At 37.2% G+C, this 20,735-nt stretch overlaps 1 protein-coding gene across 2 annotated transcripts; it reads left to right on the top strand.

Moving 5' to 3' along the window:
• The first annotated feature begins 107 nt into the window (after positions 1–107).
• MYNN (myoneurin) lies at positions 108–18,247 on the top strand. 2 transcript variants are annotated; one of them, XM_033211659.1, is made up of 8 exons: positions 108–741; positions 1,540–1,836; positions 6,097–6,890; positions 7,947–8,106; positions 9,806–9,984; positions 10,805–10,888; positions 11,954–12,040; positions 13,693–18,247. In XM_033211659.1, the coding sequence occupies exons 1-8, from the start codon at positions 617–619 to the stop codon at positions 13,953–13,955; spliced, it is 1,989 nt and encodes a 662-aa protein (XP_033067550.1). In that variant the 5' UTR covers positions 108–616; the 3' UTR covers positions 13,956–18,247. The 2 variants fall into 2 exon arrangements, with proteins under 2 accessions (XP_033067550.1, XP_033067551.1); XM_033211660.1 differs by lacking the exon at positions 10,805–10,888 and having other exon boundaries at positions 580–741.
• The last annotated feature ends 2,488 nt before the right edge of the window (positions 18,248–20,735 follow it).

A 20,735-nucleotide genomic window follows, 5' to 3' on the forward strand; every position in this document is an offset into this window, starting at 1 on the left:
CAGACGCAGGAAAACCTTTTCCGGTATAAAGCCCACCTTCCTCTAATGTTGCGCATGCCCACTGTGCCCAGCTGCTCCGCTTTCGTGCATCCCAGACTCCTGTCACCAGGTAAGGGCATCTTGGAAGCTGAGCCACAGTTGGCTGGGGCACAAAAAAACCAGGGGGTGCCAAGAGTTTTCAGGTTCGTAAGCGAGAAAGGGGTGCCGAGTCTCAGCTAAAAAATCCCCCATGGCAGAGATCCGAGTACACATGCAGCAGTTTCCACCGGTGGGGGCCCCGAGAAAGGGGAGGATGATGGGAGAAGACAAGCAACTACAAGCCCCCGCATCCAGTGCGCAGCTGGCTTCGGGAGAGACGCCCGCGGTGCAGTGCGGCCGGGCCTCGGCGCAGAGCCGGGGCAGAGCGCCAGACGCTGACTGCCGACACCAGAATGCTCGCGAAGAGGAAGACAGGCGGAGCGCTGCGAGCTAGCGAGCCCTCAGCTCTCGTATCCATGACGCCTGCTGCTTCGAGGGACCCCTGGCATGCTGGGGAGTGGGTCTCTGTGGACCATCCTGTCCCGCCCTGGCCGGCGCCGGATCCCCACGGCCCCAGAGCCTCCCGCTCTGCCACGGGATGACAGGGCCGGACATGACGCCACCGTGGAAGGAAGGGAGGGGCGGAGCGTGGCGCGGTGACGTCCTCCCAAGATGGTGGAGACAGAGTGAAGAAACTGTGTTCCCGCACTTGGATTGCTGTCGGTGAGTTCCTACTTCACCCCCAGCCCGCCATTCCCGGTCTCTCCAGAACCTGGGCCATCGGAGGGCAGGCTCCTTGGAATTCCCGTACGGGTGCGGGCGCAGGTAGAAGGCTTGGGTTAGGCAGCCCCGGAGTGGCCTGGGCCACAACCTCTGCTGTGGCAGTTCGCGGGAGTGGGAGCTGGGCAGAGGGCAGGGCGGCAGAAGCCGAGGAGGGACTGGCTGTGGTTGTCACTCTCGGATGCCGCCTCGCGTAGAGAGAGTGGGAAGGGAGAAGGTGTGGCCTCCTCGGCGCGAGTGATAGACAACAAGCCGTGGCCCGGCACATTCCCGGCTCTATGGGCAGCCACCTCCCGTTTTGGAGAAACTGCACTGGGGAAACTAACAGGTTTCGGTGACTTGAGAGCAGTTTTTAAAAACTCGTACTGTTCTGCCCCTATCAGTCCCAAGAGATCGTGTCTTAGTGGCTTAAAAAAAATTTTTTGTAACATAAGTATGTCTACTGAGCTTGAAAATCTGAGGGTTCAACTGATGTGAAAGCGTCAAGTTTTGCGATGCTTTTTTCAGGTGGTAGAAGTGTTGCCATTCACCATCACTTATTGATATGTCCAAAGGATTGTGTTAGTTGGTCAAGGGAACCAAAGATAGAAAGGCACCCATCCCTTCATTCTTAACCATATATGTTTGATAAGGATTTTCAAGGGGGCTAAAATTGTTAAAAGTTATGTCCTCTGTCCCTTCCCTCACTGAACGTTGATGAAAACTTTGGTTACTGATTTACTATTTCTTTTTGTCTTTTAGATCAAGGGTAGAGTTCCATTCTGATATCAAAATGCAGTATTCGCACCACTGTGAGCACCTTTTAGAGAGACTGAACAAACAGCGGGAAGCAGGTTTTCTTTGTGACTGCACCATAGTGATTGGGGAATTCCAGTTTAAAGCTCATAGGAATGTACTGGCCTCCTTTAGTGAGTATTTTGGTGCGATCTACAGAAGCACTTCTGAGAACAATGTCTTTCTTGATCAGAGTCAGGTGAAGGCTGATGGATTTCAGAAACTGTTGGAGTTTATATACACGGGAACTTTAAATCTTGACAGGTAAAGTACACATTTTATTTCCAGTTATAAAAACTAGTCAGTAGTCTTCACAGCAAAAGTAGCTTTGTATTTTTTCTCTTCATTCTCTGAACTCAAAATCTTCAACTATTTTATGCATACAATGTTTGTTTTTATAAAGAAATCAGTATCATTGATTTAGGATGAGCAGGCAATATTTCATAAGCACAGAAACCACAGATGATAAACAGTAAGATTTCTGACACGTTCATCTACTGAAACAGAGCCTGTGATTTCACTTACGTAAACGTGAACATTAAACACAATGAATTTATTTTATTTCTGAGACGGACTCACTGTCACTCAAGCTGCAGTGCAGTGGTGCAATCTCTGCTTACTGCAACCTCTGCCTCCCAGGTTCAAGCGATTCTCCCACCTCAGCCTCCCTAGTAGCTGGGACTACAGGCGTGCACTACCACACCTGGCTAATTTTTGTATTTTTTTTTGGTAGAGACAGGGTTTTACCATGTTGGCCAGGCTGCAAACACAAAAAATTCTAAGTGACTTCCAGTTTCCCATTGCTTTTTGGTCCTTGTATTCCTCTGGTCTCTCTCCCTCATTCTGACTCGTTATCTCTATTAACCTACCAGTACTAATACTGAAGTAAGGTCAAAGATGCTAGAATGCTTCTCTAAGATGCTTACTGTTATCACTGCATTAACAAAAAGTGGGTTCTGAGGAATCTGATATTGCAGTCACTGTGTGTCTCCCCTATATAATGAACCATATAATTAGATTAATATTAATACATTTACCGATTGTAGGGGAAAAGGTGGAGGGAATAAAAGCAAAGAGAAACTGATTAAATTACCCCTGTCTTATTTCTGCCTCTCCTATGAAAGTGGGAACATGAGTAGACTGTTCATAATCTTCTGATATAGGAAGATTATAGGCTTTGGAATTAGATCTTTCCTGTCAGTTGCTATGTCTCCTTGAGCATGATGCAATCTCTCTGGGCCTCAGTTTCCCCATCTGTCAAAATGAGATGGTAATAACTACCTTGAGGCTAAATAAGGTTTTACTTGATCCTTATTCACTTCCCTGTGAACATTAATTTCTTTATTTTTCTTCTTTACCCTGTCCTCCCCCTTTAATTCCACATTTCTTGGAGAAAAATTAGAAAAAAGAAAAAAAGAAACACCTGAAATTCTGCTACCCACTGGTAACCCCTGTTAACCTTTTGATATATATTAATTCATTCTTTTCCAGATCTCGGTAGAGATGTGCATGTATACAGTAAGCAAAATCTTTCCCTCCCTTTTATATTGCAGCTTATCATGGAAAGATACTTATTTAAAAATCTAGAATCAGGGTGCTCATTAATCCTTTTGACAAGGAAACATTCTTGTGCAAGAAGTATCCAGTGTGGGGAGGGGAGGGAGAGAAAAGTAAACTTTCATACTATTTTGGAATTATTTTTAAATTTTGGTATAATGAAATCTTCAAGTGAGTTCTTGATAAGTTGATTAAGGGAAAAGAACAGTGTGAATTTTGACTGGCCTTCAATTTAATGGTTTCCCTTTCTCAATTAACTATGCAAAAAAAAAAAATCTTCATTTGAATACACAGTAGAGCACTTTTCTTTGAGACTTCATGCAAAGAACCATGTGAAGAACAGCCAGGTGTTTTGTTCAGTCTCTTTTGGTACATATCTTTCCTGGGGCCTGGGGAGCTAATTCTTCGAGTTCAGCTAGAAATGCAAGAGAGGATTTATACCAAAATAGAAAGGCTTACAACTTAGTGATTAAGAAAACAGGTAGAATAATAGAATTAGTTGGCTCAGGGGCCAGATTACCTTGGTCAAATCTTCGTTCTAACATTCTGTGCTCTTGGACAGGTTATTTATTTCTTTGGACTTCTGATTTTTCACTTGTATTTAAAATGAGGATTATAATAGATTTCATAGGCATGTCCTGAGGATAATCTTATAAAGCATTTTGGCATATACCTGGCAATATGCAATTAAATGACCTTCAATGACTGTTCACAAGATGTTATCTAATACTTGTAAACAAAAGCAAATCTGTTAGAAGTAAATGTTGATTGGTGCTCTTAACTGTGACTGAGATTATAGCCGTCTATGAAATAGTTTGTATGAATTACCATTTCAATGTTGAACTTTTTTTTTTTTTTTTTTTGAGACAGGGTCTCTGTTGCCCAGGCTGGAGTGCAATGGCACGATCTTGGCTCACTGCAACCTCCACCTCCCAGGTTCAAGGGATTCTCCTGCCTCAGCCTTCCGAGTAGCTGGAATTACAGGCACCCACCATCATGCCCGGCTAATTTTTGTATTTTTTGTAGAGATGGGGTTTTACCGTTTTGGCCAGGCTGGTCTTCAACTCCTGACCTCAGGTGATTCGCCCACGGTGGCTTGCCAAATTGCTGGGATTGCAGGTGTAAGTGACTGCACCCGGCCTTGAACAATTAATGTATAACTTCCTGCTAACTTATATTGGTCTTAAAGGCTACCTGACCTTGTTATCTGTTTGGCAGTTCATTTTATGGAGCAGTAAACACAATTGGAGACCAAAAGATCTTTTTTAGTGGCCCAGCCCAAAAGACAATTTTTGAAAAGCTGTTGTGACGCTAAATTAAATAAGGGGAAACAGACAGGTGGCACTTGAGGCAAAGCAAGTTTAATTAGAAGATGATGAGAACATGGGTAGAGATTTGTAGATACTGCAGGATACTTTTAGAGATCTTAGAGGTTCATGACACTAGTTATTTTTTATTTCAAATTTTAGTCCTTTAAAAAAAATAGTGTCACCAGCACTGTATTTACATTGTCAGCTATGATTAAAACCCTTTTCTGGCTTATACTTACAACAAAGAGAGAAAGAGATCATCTTCCTAAAGATAAACCATATTTAGGGAAAAAATCAAGTAGGAAAATTATTTGAGAGTAAGGGGGATGTGTGTGTGTTTCTATCCTCAAATACTTATAACAGTCATATTTTTAGTGTTAATACCAACTCAGCTCTAATTTTACAGCTAAGAAAGCTGAAGCCCCCAAAGATGCTGACTTACCCTAATTAAGTCAGCTAGTAATGCCAGAGCCAGTGCTACATTAATCAAACAACCTTTCACCACATTGTGAACTTCTGAAGGGCAGAGACTATTTATTCATTAATATCTTAGTACCACACATGGGAGATGCTTAGTAAACATTTGACTAGAATATTGAACACGGTGGCTTAAGTCTTTGTAATTCTCATATCTCAAACGCTCCAGCTAATTTGGGTTGAGTATCACCAAAAAAAGTTGAGAGGGTTGCTAGAGAGAGTTTAATATTCTAAAACCTTGTTCCTCTAAGTTTGTTCCTCTTAGCAACATTGGCATCACCAGGGAGTGTATTAAGAAATGCAGGCAGGCTGGTGGCTCACACTTTGGGAGCCCAAATTAATCCTAGCATTTTGGGAGCCCAAGGTGGGAGGATCACTTGAGGCCAGGAGTTCGAAACCAGCCTGGGCAGCATAGCGAGACCCTGCCTCTACAAAAAAAAAAAAAAAAAAAAATAATCCAGGCGTGGTAGCACATGCTTGTGGTCCCACTTACTTGGGAAGCTGAAGCAGGAGAATCACTTGAGCCGAGGAGTTCAAGGCTGCAGTGAGTTATCATTATACCAGTGCACTCCCGCTTGGGCAACAGAGGAATGTCCCATCTCAAAACAGAAAAAAGAAATGCAGAATCTCAGGCCCCATCACAGACTTACTGAATTTGAATCTATATTTAACAAGATTCCTGGGTGATTCACACGCACAGCAAAGTTTGGCAAACATAATTAAAGTCCCTCACAGGGGAGCAGGAGAAAACAGTAGGAAACAAGTGTCATTAGACTTTGCCTCTTTTTGCCTCTTGCCAATCCAGAAAAGTTGGTTGCTATCTGAAGAGGTCTCAGGATGAATGGAGGAGGTAGTGAGTTGCCATCAGCTATTTTTGTGTTCTAGAGTTTTTTGTTTTTGTTTTTTAAAGCCAGAAAATTTAACATTTAAGTTTTCTGCAGTGGTTCACTGACAGCTGTGAATAGCCATTATCTTTCATCTCTTGAAGTTCTGTAAAATTGGAGATTTTCACCTAAACATTATTCTGAATGAATTTATAAATATATTTTTCTCTTAGTGATGTCTTTTTCAGCATTCTGCTTCATTAGGTCTTTAAAATACATTGAAGAATATATGCAGCTCTGTTTCAAAAAGTTTTTCTTTGATCAGAATATTGTCATGTAGCCTTGTTTCCTTACAGTTGGAATGTTAAAGAAATTCATCAGGCTGCTGACTATCTCAAAGTGGAAGAGGTGGTCACTAAATGCAAAATAAAGATGGAAGATTTTGCTTTTATTGCTAATCCTTCTTCTACAGAGATATGTAGTATTACTGGAAATGTTGAATTGAATCAACAGACTTGTCTTCTCACTCTGCGAGATTATAATAATCGAGAGAAATCAGAAGTATCTACAGATTCGGTTCAGGCAAATCCTAAACAAGGGGCGTTGGCAAAAAAGTCATTTCAAACAAAAAAGAAGAAGAAGCCTTTCAACTCCCCGAAAACAGGGCAGAATAAAACAGTGCAATATCCCAGTGACATCTTAGAGAATGCATCTGTTGAATTATTCCTAGATGCAAATAAACTGTCCACACCTGTAGTAGAACAAGTTGCACAAATAAATGATAATTCAGAACTCGAGTTGACATCAGTTGTGGAAAATACTTTTCCAGCACAAGATATTGTGCAGACTGTTACAGTGAAACGGAAACGTGGAAAATCACAGCCAAACTGTGCTCTGAAAGAACACTCTATGTCTAATATAGCGAGTGTCAAGAGTCCTTATGAGACAGAGAACTCTGGGGAAGAGCTGGATCAGAGGTATTCCAAGGCCAAGCCAATGTGTAACACATGTGGGAAAGTATTTTCAGAAGCCAGCAGTTTGAGAAGGCACATGAGAATACATAAAGGAGTTAAACCTTACGTCTGCCACTTATGTGGAAAGGCATTTACCCAATGTAACCAGCTGAAAACGCATGTAAGAACTCATACAGGTGAGACGGGTGTGTGGGGAGACAAAATTATTTTTATACTGTGACTAAAATAGTGTATTTTTATAGAGAGTACTTAGCACACACTACTTGTGATCAGAAGTTGGTATATTTTTCTATTCATCAAAGTATTTAACAGTGTTAAACTGTTGAAAATTTGTTTGTAATTGTAATCAAGTATTTAATGGCTGTTAAAGCCCTATTGCATCAACTCCTTATACCATTTTCCCTCCAAATAAGCATGTTGATTTAGCCTACCAAGTATTTAACAAAGACATTAAAACTGATAAAGAGAAAATGTAATTACAATTCAGGCCAATTTTCAGATATTGCCAACACTTATTACATACTTTCTAGACTTTGTTGACTTCTGAACATGTTCATTGGAATTACATATACGGTGTTCCCTCAACTTCTACAGTTACCTTTATTTTGCATGTCCTCTGGTTGTAAAGTATGAGCACCCATTGGTACATTTAGATTTGTACTTTTTTATTCATTTATTTATTTATTATTTATTTATTTATTTATTTTTATTTTTTTTGAGACAGTCTCACTCTATTGCCCAGGCTGGAGTGCAGTGGTGAGATCTCGGCTCACTGCAAGCTCCGCCCCCCGAGTTCACACCATTCTCCTGCCTCAGCCTCCCGAGTAGCTGGGACTACAGGTGCCTGCCACCACGCTCAGCTAATTTTTTAATATTTTTAGTAGAGACTGGGTTTCACCGTGTTAGCCAGGATGGTCTCGATCTCCTGACCTCGAGATCTGCCTGCCTCGGCCTCCCAAAGTGCTGGGATTACAGGCGTGAGCCACCGAGCCTGGCCCTAGATTTGTACTTTTTTAAATGCTGTATGTACTTCTCTCATTTTGAATTCAGAAACACTAATTTCTTCTAATTCCACTGGTGTTTTCAATGGTCTGGAAAAGATTGTATTTGTTTTCAATTCCAGCAGTTAACATTTTCTTAATAACAAAGCTAGTACTGTTGGTGAACTCTTATATGACTTATGCAACCAAAACACTATTTTTTTCTAAATATAAATTTTATTGTTCCTTTAGGTGAGAAGCCATACAAATGTGAATTGTGTGATAAAGGATTTGCTCAGAAATGTCAGCTAGTCTTCCATAGTCGCATGCATCATGGTGAAGAAAAACCCTATAAATGTGATGTATGCAACTTACAGTTTGCAACTTCTAGCAATCTCAAGATTCATGCAAGGTAAAAAACCAAATGAGTTGTTTGATCTTTTAGTCTCTTAATCACCATAGTCTTATGAATAGACTATTATATTAGAATTCAGGACAGTAGAATTTTAATTGTGGTTCCACCAAACGGTATTAACACATTCAAGGAACCACAAGGAAGCCATAGTAGTTGATAGGAAATAAGCGGGGTCAGGGGACTACTAGGAAATAAGGTCAGACTGATCCAGAAATAAGATCAGAATGGTCCAGAATGCAACTTAAGAGGATCATTCTGGCTGGTATAGGATTATAAGAGTCGAATCAGGGTAAACAGGAATCTATAGATAAAAGCCAAGCAAGGGTGATGGTGGTTCAGGCCAGGGTGGCAGCAGTGAAAGAAATAAGTAGTAGTAGATTCTGGATATATTTTAAAGTTAGAAATCACAGAATTTGCAGACAGATTGATTGTATGTGAAGTCTGGAAGAGAGTCAAAGATGATTCTGAGGTTTTGGGCCTGAACCCCTATAAAGATGGAGTTGCCATTAACTGAGATAGAGAAGGTTTGTGGATAGAACAGTTTAAGTGGAAGTGTAGCAATTTACGATTACAGTTATGAGCATGTTAAATCTGAGATGACTTACACTTCTGAACAGAGATGTACAATAGATAATTGGTTATCTAAGTCTGCAGTTCAGGGGACTGGTTTAAGGTGAAGATACCAGTTTGGCAGTCATCAGCATATGACAGTATTTAAAGCTATAACCTTGGCTAAGGTCACCAAGAAGGTGAATGTGGACAGAAGAAATCAAAAGATGGTCCTGAAGCACTCTAACTTTATGGGTTCTGAGAGATGGGTGAGAAACAGCAGACTTAACGAGGAAGGAGCAGCCAGTAGAGGAGGAAAACCAGGAAAGTGGGCTGCCCTGGAATCCTAAGTGAAGGAAGTTATTCCGGTTGGGAGTGGTCAGTTGTAAAATTCTATGATAGGAAGATGAAGACTGAGAATTGACATGGATTTAGCGAAGTGGAAGTCAGCAGTGCTCTTGACAAAAGCATCATGAGTAGATGCTAGTAGAGAAGAAATGGAAGTAGAATACTTGGAGTCTCAAGGTTTTGGTAAAGGGGATCAGAGAAAGGAGGAGCAAGTAAGGTCAAGGGTGTTTGTTTTTTTGTTTATTTTTGTTTTTTTTTTTTAATATGGGAGATATCAGTATATTTGTATACCATAATCCAATGGAGTGAGAAACATGGATGATGTAGGATTGGGGAAATTGCAGAACTGATATAATTAAGTAGGATCTCAAGTATACTATTGGAATTGATGGATCCAGACGAACTGTTACCCTCATGTTATATGAATTTTTCTCAGTGAAATAGGAAGCAGGGGGTGTCACCTGAGAGTAACAATGGGTGAGAAAATGCTGATGGTTTGAGGAGAGAGTTTTCACGAGTCAAAGAGTGACTAGACTCGTGGAAATAATTGCCTGCAGTATTAGGGGCCCACTGACAACCATATGAAGATCATGGAAAAACTTTTTGAACTGATCTCAGAACTAATGTTTTGATAATAAATATTTGTTTTTGCAAGTGTTTACACTGAAACAACTACTGATAGTCTTGGCCTGTTAAGATGACATAAAATAAAATGTGTAAAAAATTTCATGAATTCTTGCTATATAGACTGATCTCCAAATTGTTCTACTTATTTAACTTTACATTTATTTACTAATAGGAAGCATAGTGGAGAGAAGCCATATGTCTGTGATAGGTGTGGACAGAGATTTGCTCAAGCCAGCACACTGACCTACCATGTCCGTAGGCATACTGGAGAAAAGCCTTATGTATGTGATACCTGTGGGAAGGCATTTGCTGTCTCTAGTTCTCTTATCACTCATTCTCGAAAACATACAGGTGAGTCTGACAGGGAGAGACTGCTTAAAATAAAGTTATAAATAAAAGAAAAAGAGGACTTGGGCCTTTAGCAAAGTAGATCGGAAACTTTGTAGTTAGATACGTGTTTGCACTTCTATGAGCTGTTTATGATTTTCACATATTGGTTAAATATAAAAGCTGACTTATTTTCTAGAATAATACAAGGTGGGTGAAATAAATTATATAACTTACACATTAAAATCAGTGAGATAATTTTGATATATAAACTTGCATTGAGATGCATTTTGTGACTTTAAAACTACCTTTTCAGCTTCCTGAAGGTCATCTCCTATAGTTAGGGTTGGGGAGTGGGTTTGGGTTGAACATTGATGTTTTTAACTTGTTAGGACCTTTCCTACACAGATATTCTGAGATTTTCAAATTAAGTAATTCAGACACAAAAGAGCAGTTTGGAAACAAACTGCTTTTTTAGGGTACATTTTTAAAAGACTTCCCTACATGCTTTTATTCTCCTTTATTAATATAGTAGATAGCAAGAATATGTGGGTTTATGAATTGACATGTTCTTAATCATATAAAAATCAAATTCCATACCCAAATCATCTCTACTAGAAGGGACATTTTTAGGAATAAAGTTTTAACATATGAAAACTTATGAACAGTATATAATAATTACTAATATTCATTTATTTGGATCACTGAAAATACCTCTAAAGTACAATATAGAGGGGTTTTAATTTAAATAATATTTCAGAAAAGCTTACTTTAGATGATTTGTAATTGATAAATATTATATTGGTATAGTACACCACTTCGCTATCTTTTATTTTCCATCTAGGTGAAAAACCATACATATGTGGTATTTGTGGGAAAAGTTTTATTTCCTCAGGAGAGCTCAACAAACACTTTCGGTCCCATACAGGTCTGTGTTTAGGGAGAACGTATTATTTTTTGTTCTCTCTTAATTTCTTTTTATGTAAACCTTGACTTTTAAGCCATTATGGACTATATGGTATTTAGTCATACTATACCTATAGCAATATCTTAATGTATAAATATCAACTTATTTGCTTATTTTGTTTTTTTTTTGTTTTTTTTTTTTTAGTTTGGAGTATGAATTAAATTTGTTAAAGAATTGTGTTGGTTTTCCAAGAAATATGCCAGATAATCAATAGTTTTTAAATGATTTGGATTAAATTGCACAGATATACCAAGAAATGAAAAGGAATAGGTAATACCAAGATAACATCAGATTTTCTTACTAAACAGTGTTTAGTATGCAAGTTTTAGGAACAAATTTTAATTTTGACATGTTTATCGTAAAAAGTAGTTTGTAAATTGTATAAAGAAAATATTGAACGTAAAAAATTTTGAAAGAAAGGGAAATGCCATTTTGAAAGAATACTGTTCTAACATTCTCTTTTTAAAAATTCCTCCTCGTAATTCCTACCTAGAATAATGTGAGTACTTAATAGAGATTTAGTAACTTTTTGGTGACTTGATATTTGCACATGCTTTAGTTTACACCATAAAGCACTGAACAGTTCTTATTTCCAAAGAAGTGTAATATTGTAGCATGTTGGCAGTATTTTTAAGGATTTTCTAATTTGTCAGGTACCTGAGAGCAGAAACCATGATTATTACACTTATTTTCCCCCAGCTTTATCTCTTAGCCAGTGTCTGGAATATAATTGACACTCACTAAATGTTTCATAGAAATACAAGAGTAGGTTTAGTTTGCAAGTACATTTCTGTTCATGAAAATGCTCAATTTTTCTTGAGATACAGATTTTTTGTATAAAGGAGTGACTAGGTTGTATAGAATCTTTAATTTCACTATACTATAACCAGGTGATTAAAGTGACAATTTGAAACCAAATTTAAACACTATAATAATTTTTGCCTTGTGTTCATAAACATTGATATTTTTGTCTTAGCTAGCAGCTTTTAAAATATTGAAATTTAAACTTTTTAATTTGTTTTTCAGGAGAGAGACCATTTATCTGTGAATTATGTGGAAATTCTTACACAGATATTAAAAATTTAAAGAAGCACAAAACAAAAGTCCATTCTGGTAAATGCTTGTTTTTTTGTTTTATTTTTTTTTAATTTGGTGCTTATATGAGTTCTATTCCTTAAAATGTTGAGATGAGATGTACATTTAAGCAGTTTAAGTTAAATGTCTATTTCAAAAACTAGGTTTATACATATGAGGAAAGTAGCTTTTTTACAGAAACATTCATTTTGGATTTCTTTTCATATTGAGCCTCTTATAAAAAAAACTTGAAACATTTCCTCCTTTTAAAATCTGACTTAATAACAGTCCCAAGCGTGAAGGAACATATAAGCAAACTGTGTCACTGTATCCCATACTGGAGTCTGGATAACTCAGGGTTTACTACGGTTATTATGAAAAAAAAAAGGGGGGGGGTTGTTATCATGAACACTAGTCCAGAAATGTTTAAGAGGAAATAGGGAAACAGGTAACCCTACACTGCTATAATATATAAAAATGGAAAGCCAGACAACAAGTCTTGAGTCTGTTGGTTAAAATGAATTCTTGAAAAAGCTTCCCTGTGCTTACCATTTTATTCTGTCATTATTAGAAATAACACTAGGCCCTTCTGGTGTGTAAATACTTAAACATCGTAAGTATTAAGTTAGAAACATTTGAAAACTACAGTAAGTCATTAATTTAACCACTTGTTAGATTTCTGCAAAGTGTACATTCAGAGAATATGAAGTTAAACAAGGCGTAGTTCTGGTACTCAAAGCACTTACAACCTGGTGTGCAGGACCAGAAACCCAAATAAATAATTACAAGGGAAAATTTAGGGCATAATCGACACAAAAGTGCTAAAGAAGATACTGTTTTTCTGAGGTAAGTACTAGAAAAAAACTTAATTTTAGGGAACTTGAAGGATGGAGAAGAGTTCAAAGATGGAGATGGGAAGAGAGAATTCCTTCCAGGCAGAGAACATTGTAAAGAGTCAGTGGGACAAGAAGGAAATCTTGACTAGTTGAAGTGAAGAGTAGTTTGGGAAGAATACAGATAATTATAATTTTACGAAAGCAGTTTTGTCTACCTAACAAGGATGGTGAAACCGAAATCATGTCAACACTTGAGAGTAACGGAAGCATGTTAAAGCTGTTGGAAAATTTGAAGGCAAAAGTACATCTTTAGTCAGTGTGCTAATTGTTCCCTTGAGTAAAGCAGAATTTCTCACCTCTGAAAATATATGAAAGTGCCATACATACTATTCTGAACTCACAGAATAATATGAACAACTTATTAAAAACATTCAGTGAATGAATAGAGTATTTCTTATCACTATTTAATACTTTGAGGGAGTTAAAGAAGTATGACTTGACATTTATTCTCAAAGAATTTACAGTCTGGTTGAGGATTCAAGGCATACCTGAGTAGAATGTTAAATGGTAATAAGAGAGATAGATGCCACAAGACAGTATATGAAAATTGCAAATGTATGATTAAGCAGATAAAATAGCTCACCCTGTTTCATTCTTAATCAAGTCCATTTTTTTTTAATGGAGTTAGTGCTTGAACTTAACCTTGAGGCCCAGATTAAATTTACATAGATAGTGAGGAGGGCATATCTACAAAAGAGAAACCACTTGAGTAAAGGTATGGAGGTTGGAATGGTAAGTACATTAGTCTTTCTTGTTTTTAAAGATAATGTAGATTTTTTTTTCCTTCCATTGTAGGTGCAGATAAAACTCTAGACTCCAGTGTAGAGGATCATACTTTGAATGAACAAGATTCCTTACAAAAAAGTCCTTTATCAGAAACTCTGGATGTGAAGCCTTCTGATATGACTTTACCATTAGCTCTTCCACTTGGGACTGAGGACCATCACATGCTTCTCCCTGTCACGGATACTCAGTCTCCTACATCAGATACATTGTTGAGGTCAACTGTGAATGGGTATTCAGAACCACAATTAATTTTTTTACAACAATTATACTGACTTTGTGAGGAATATGGAATTGCTAAGATGTCATTGGTAGCAAACATCTCTGGTAAGGTGCATATATTCATCTCTGATAAGGTGCATAAATTCCCATTCATTTGAGTTGTGACCATTATTTTTCATTCACTGAAGTAAAAGCACCTGATGCTGCATCACAACTGCAATGTTTGTTTTTATTTTTGGCTTTTATGTCTATACTCCACACAGCTTTTTAAGGAATGAATTATGTAGCACTATTTTGGGTGGATGAGTTTTATTTTCTTTTAAAGCTGCCTTAATTCCATTTTTATTTTGCATTTTAGAATTGCCCTTGATTTACTAATCAGCCAGTTAATGTGATTCAGTTTTGACCTGTGGGATTTTAAAATTTTCCTGCCCTCAGAATTTAAGCAAAATCCATGATAGTATCAGCCCAAGAGTGTGTTACTATTTGTAAGCCCCACGGATCAATACGTAAACTATGGAGAAAAAGTAAAATTTCATGTTTCCGCTCGTGAAAATTTAGGTGCTGAATAAGAATTGTGCTATTTCTCTATTAATATATTCTGTTAGAAGTAACTTTTCTAATGAAACAACAAATGTTTCTCAAAATCTAGAAAAGTGCATATAAAGTTTTGTTCATTTAGAACTCAGTATTCTGGAGAAAACCAATGGTCAGTACTTTTGGTTTGAGTTATCTGAGATTATATTTTCAAAATGAATTTTAAGTAGATATTTGGTGTTTTTATCTTGTCAAAGACAGTTTCAGAATTTGATTCAGTTTATGTTTTATTCGGTTTCTAAAATATTGGAGATGAGGAAAATGTACTTGAGTTTTGAAATATTTTGGTAAGCCTCTCTTATGCCTGTTATGCACTTTTAAAATAAATATTAAATTCCAGAAAGAATTTTCTAGATATAAACTTAATGCATACTAGAAATCACTCGGCTTCTAAATTTGGTACATTATATTGCATAAAGAGTTAAGAAATTAACCTCAATTATAAGTAAACATTTTGAGTTAGCAGAAAGCCAACTTTAATTAAATATTTTATATTTGAGTTTTCTATAAGTTTGGGGTTTGTTAATTTTATAAATTAAACGACAACTTTTGGTTGTGGTTGTAGTTTCACAATGGTACTTCTCCTTCCAATCGAATGTAGAAAATTTGTTATTATCCTGATATTTGTACCACTCATCCCCATGCCACTTTTCCCACATATTAATTTATTTCACTGCCTGATCTTTGGATATGAAATTATCAGTTCCACGAAGTCAGTTTTTATAGTGCCGATCAAACAGCATGGTGACGTTCTTTCTTATTCTTTTTTCCCCCCACAAGGCTATTTTTCAGTGTGAGATGACATCATTTCTTATTTCTGCCATGCTGTGACTTTTGTTTTCTGCTTTTAAACTACACCTGTAGTACAGTTAATATGGTTTTTATTGGTATTGATTTCTTTAATTCATTAATTTTCTCTATTTGGGACCCAAGTCACAGGAACCAATTAGAAGACATAATAAAAATACTTAATGCTTGTAATCTGTAGAGATCTTCACCATTTCACAGCACACAGGTTATTTTCCTAATAAATTGCCACTGGTGGGACATGGGACTGACTTATTTGAATAGAGTTTGAAATACCACCTTTGTATGATACAGACTTAATATTTGATTATTTTATCTAAGAAATTTATGCATGTGTATTAAGTTAAAATAGTGGGTTTAAATAAAATTTATAAAGCATTAGAATGTTCACCTAATCTCTTCTGGGTTAAATGTGATAGGACTGTATTAGAATGTGAAGAAATTAAAGAAAATTAAAAGACTCAGCCTCTTTAGGAAGTTTGCTAAAATAGAGAGGTTATGTTTAATTTATTTATATCTTCATTAATCCAAGCATCTAATGAACAAAAAACTGCTACAATGATGTCATAATTCTATAAGGGCAATAGTTGCCAAATTTCCTCTGGTATAATCAGCATTTTGCCTTTGCATGGATTAGCCTTCAAATTTATTATTTTTAGTATTATTTGATATAATTGAAGTGGCTAAGATTGATTGAGCTTTTCTTGATCACATTTTCTGCTTCTTAGCTAAAGTAATTTTATTTAAATTGACATGGCTTGAGTTGTCATCATTTTCTGCTCTTCCAGAATGATGTGCAGAGAAAACTTGAAGACGGTATCTCTTCTTTGGCATTCTTCTCTTAATGCTATGCTATTATTTATCATACTATGCATATATTTAGTTGTATCTGGTATCATTCTAACACTCATAACTACCATTTTAAGTCCAACTTTATATTTGTTACAACGCAGAGTTTTGGGAAAGGTCTATTAGTAATTATTTAAGTATTACATATTTTTATGGAAGTCTTTAGAAGGTGAGTATCTTACTGAAAAACTGTTTTCTAAATGAATTTAATTTTGTTTTGTATTTGTATCAGATCATGCCTACTGTATGTTAGGTTTTAGACTGTTTTAAAAGAAACCCTAGATTATATAAAATTTTTTTTGCTGTTTTTAAATGGCATTTGTTTTATGTTTAATTTCACAGGATGATTTTGATAGACAAATTTTAGAAGACCTTTTTTGAAAGGTAATGGTTCTATAAGTTCCATTCCAACAGTAGTTTATTTCTCTGTTTCAGTCCTACAGAAATTGTGCAAGTGAGTAATTGAAATAATGTACATGTACCAGTTTTTTAAAGTATTCTAAATAGTTCTGCCATTTAATGCATATCAGAAACATGTTTAAGAAATACCAATATCCAGGCCCACCCCACCTATTGAATCAGACAGTTCCCAGGGCATATATATGCTGGAGAAGCCCCATAGGTGATTTTAATGTATACCAAACATGTAGAGTCTCACTCTGTTGCCCAGGCTGGAGTGCAGTGGTGTGATCTCGGCTAACTGTAGCCTCCGCCTCCTGGGTTCAAGCAATTCTGCCTCAGCCTCCTGAGTAGCTGGTACTACAGGCACATGCCACCACACCTGGCTAATTTTTGTTAGAGATAGGGTTTCACTCTGTTGGCCAGGCTGGTCTCGAACTTCTGACCTCAGGTGATCTGCCCACGGCCTCCCAAAGTGCTGGGATTATAGGCGTGAGCCACTGCGCCCAACCATGAACTACTATCTTAAACATTTCTTGATGTTCTACCTTTGGGAAGCAGTTTAAAATGATGCTCTTGAATATAATTTTCAATATTTTACCTAGATATGAGTACCTAGAACTTTTTTTTTTACATACTTTTAAGTTCTAGGGTACATGTGCACAACGTGCAGGTTTGTTACATATGTATACATGTGCCATATTGCTGTGCTGCACCCATTAACTCATCATTTACATTAGGTATTCCTCCTAATGCTATCCCTCCTCCTTCCCCCCGAATTCCTAGAACTTTAAATACCATCAAGTAAAATTCTTTAAATTCTACATTTTTACTTATTATTTATGGGCAATATTGATATGTAGTTATTACAGCATTAATTTTTTGAGATAATAATATAGTCTGCTCTTCTGTCCTCTGCAACTCGTGCTTCTGTTCATTCAAAAGAGGTTTGCTGTACAGAGACTCCTTGACTTATGGGTTTATCATAAGTCAAGGAGTATACCGAATATGTATTAGTTTCACACATTGCAAAGTCAAGAAATCATAAGTCGGAGACCATCTGTATTTGTTTAAGAAATTAGATAATTACTATGTAAATACAGTATTTAATTTCAAGAAAAATTTACTAAAATAAATACTATGGATGTGAACATCCACATATTTGGATAACAGTATCTGGCCAGTGTTTCAAATGCTGGGAAAAAATTCAAATCAGAATGCATAAAGCTGCAAAGATGATAAACTACTCTTAAGTTTACAGTCAAGTGGAGATGCCAAGCATAAATATAACTTGCAATAAGACAAGCCAGGATGTTGAGTATTATAGTAGGGGAAGGCAAGAAAGGAAATGCTGAGCAGTCATCAGGAGTAAAATGGACAGAGAAACGGTCATTGCTTACCTGGATAGGCAAACAAGGAGATGGCTGATGGAAGAATTTGCACATAGCTGATGAAGAGTGAACTAGGCAGAATGGAGAGAAAGTGTTAAGTGGAGAGGAGATAGAAGTCAGAGGCATCTCCAGTACTACACCTACACCATCTTGAAATAGTCCTCTACCCATAGTCTGTGCTGAAGGAGTGAGATTAGATAGCCAGGTTTGTAACCCATGTTCTCACATGCCAACCACAGTTGCCTGCTGGAGGGCGGGGATTAGACAGCCACTTATGTAACACATGATTCCATACTTGTGACCACAGCAACAAACACTTCACCAGGGAAAAACAATTCATAGGCCAGACTGAGCTGTTAAGATTCTTTCTCACAAATTTGAGCTATGAAATTCTGAGACAATCAGGTAATGATATACCTATAAATGAAAAGATCATTTCAGAACTGGCCTCGAAGTCAGTGAAGCAAGCTAAAGTCTAAAGGAAATGATGAGTAAGCAGGGAAACCTGATCTATAGAGCAAAACTAAGGAATGAAACAGGTTTGCTGAGCCAGGAGACTGCCTTAAAGAGATCAGAAGAGTGGCCTTACTTTCTGGCTTTGCAATCCTACTGAGGTGATGCAGCCATGATTCATTTTCTGCCCCTGGATGCCATTGATTGTGGCTGTTGTATCCTTATGTTAAATCCCCTTTTTCTTAAACAGGCTGAGTCACTTTCTTTTCCTTGTCATCAGGCAGCCCCAAATTGGACACCTAAGCTTTGATCCTTGGTGATTGAGAAGATAGTGATACCATTGACATCGAGATAAGTCAAGGAGCATGTTTAGAGAAGGGAAGCAATTTTGATGTACCGAATTTGATTGGTGGTGAGATATGCATGAAATTTCTGGTAGTGGTTGGAAGTGGGGCCTGAACCAGGACAGGTTAAAGCTAGAGATACAGATCTTGCAGCTAATAATTTATAGAAATGATTAAGGCAGCCCTGGAAGATGGTATCGGAGAAAAAAGATGAGGACAGAATTTGGGGGAAAATTCATTTAAACAGATGGAAAAGAAGATGGAAAGTGATAACAGAAAGGAAGAAAACCAAGGTGGCACACATTTTTCAGAGGCAAAAGTGGCTTTCTGGCAGTCACATGGTACAGAGAAGTAGGATGTAAATCTGAGACAACATTGGGTTGGATAATTGGAGCATGGTGATCCTTTAGAAGGCAGGTACAGTATAACACTGGGAGCAGAAACCAGATGGATATAGTTGTAGTAGATATTAAGAAGACATAATAAATAAGTAATACTATAGAAAAGTTTGAAAAGGAGAGCATTTAAGACAAATCATCATTATTTTCCCAAATATGTGAAAAGCACATACTGCTTTATTTTTTGCTTTCAAATTTGAAACATTGTAAAATGATGAGTGTAATATGATCTGCAACAGTGTAAGATGGAGCAGTCTTTGAGCTGGGTCTTAAAGGATGATTGCTAAGAGAAAAGTGAAACAATACATACAATATGGTTGCAGATTTGCTCTTTATAATTTAGATGTGCAGAGGAAATGAGAGTTTTCCTATGGAACTTATATGTCCTTCCTCTTGAGCCCATACCCAGTGGTAAGTCTGGAAAAAATTAACTTTTAGTTTTAGCCAGTTTAAAACCTAGTCTGATATAAAGGGGATAGAATTTATAATATCTTAAGGGATTTTAAGGTAATGCTTAATATTTTGGAGAAATGCTGTTTTATTTCTGCCCTTTGTCTCTCTAAAGTGGTGTCCAGACATATCTTACAAGACAGTGGCCATCAGGGTAGACAGAGTCTTTCTTGAGCCCTTCCATTCTCTGGGCATTATACTGACCTCTGTTGCTGCAGGCAGCAGCTTATAAAATAAGTAACCAAGTCTTTCCTAGTCTGGTCAGAGCCCAGTTGTCCTTTGCTGAACTGACTTCATCTCAGTTCTCTTGGATGTGGAAAACTCTCTGGGGCCCTGTCAACTGCAGCTCTGCCTCAGGCAGCAGTCTAGGTCAGATTACAGGTTTACCACCTGCACCCCACTGTGAGCTCAAGGTAAGCCTACTTGCTTCCCCTTCAGCCATCTTCTGAATCTCCCTTTGGGGGAATATGGGAACTTGTGGGTCCCTTCTGTAGCACACAGGAAGAGACCGTAGCCTGGGAAATCAAACTCTTTCCAGAATCTAGTAGACTCCCTACTACCCAGCATGTGAGGAATACTATAAAGCAATGAAAAGTGAACAGACTACTGCTACATTAAACAACATAAATGAATCATACTAATATAATGTTGAACAAAAGAAGTCATACACAAAAAGAGTGTATATTGTATGCTTCCATTTATATAAAGGTCAAGAACAGGCAAAACTATTCTTTGGTATTAGAAATCAGGATAGTGGTTATCTATGAGAGGAGGATGGGAGAAGCTAGCAGCACTGACTTGGGAAAGGGGTATGTATATGTTTATATATATTTGCCTGTATTTATGAAATTGTTATTAATACCTGTCTGTAACACGTAAATAGGATAGGTAGAATACTTTTTCAACTTCTGAACTTTGAAACCCTTTGAAAGTCACTGGTAATTTGCTACCACAAACCTTTTTATTAATACTACTTAATAACTTTCAGTTAGATACCTATAATGACCTTTACTTGCATGCTATTTCACTACTTGGTTATATTTTCATTATAAAAAGAAATTTAGTCTAGTTCCTTGGCCTCTTTCTCCAGAGTTAAAACTTTAGTCTATATTGTAAAATTTCTTTTAAAAAATTACCCTACTCAG

Source organism: Trachypithecus francoisi, unplaced genomic scaffold, assembly GCF_009764315.1.
Source record: "Trachypithecus francoisi isolate TF-2019V2 unplaced genomic scaffold, Tfra_2.0 Lachesis_group0, whole genome shotgun sequence".
NCBI classification, from domain to species: Eukaryota; Metazoa; Chordata; class Mammalia; order Primates; family Cercopithecidae; genus Trachypithecus; species Trachypithecus francoisi.

Coding starts and splice junctions, on each gene's coding strand:
- MYNN (XM_033211659.1), top strand. CDS start 617: ATGACAGGGCCGGACATGACGCCACCGTGGAAGGAAGGGAGGGGCGGA. Junction 8,107..9,805: donor AATCTCAAGATTCATGCAAG/GTAAAAAACCAA, acceptor ATTTACTAATAG/GAAGCATAGTGGAGAGAAGC. Junction 10,889..11,953: donor ACACTTTCGGTCCCATACAG/GTCTGTGTTTAG, acceptor TTTGTTTTTCAG/GAGAGAGACCATTTATCTGT.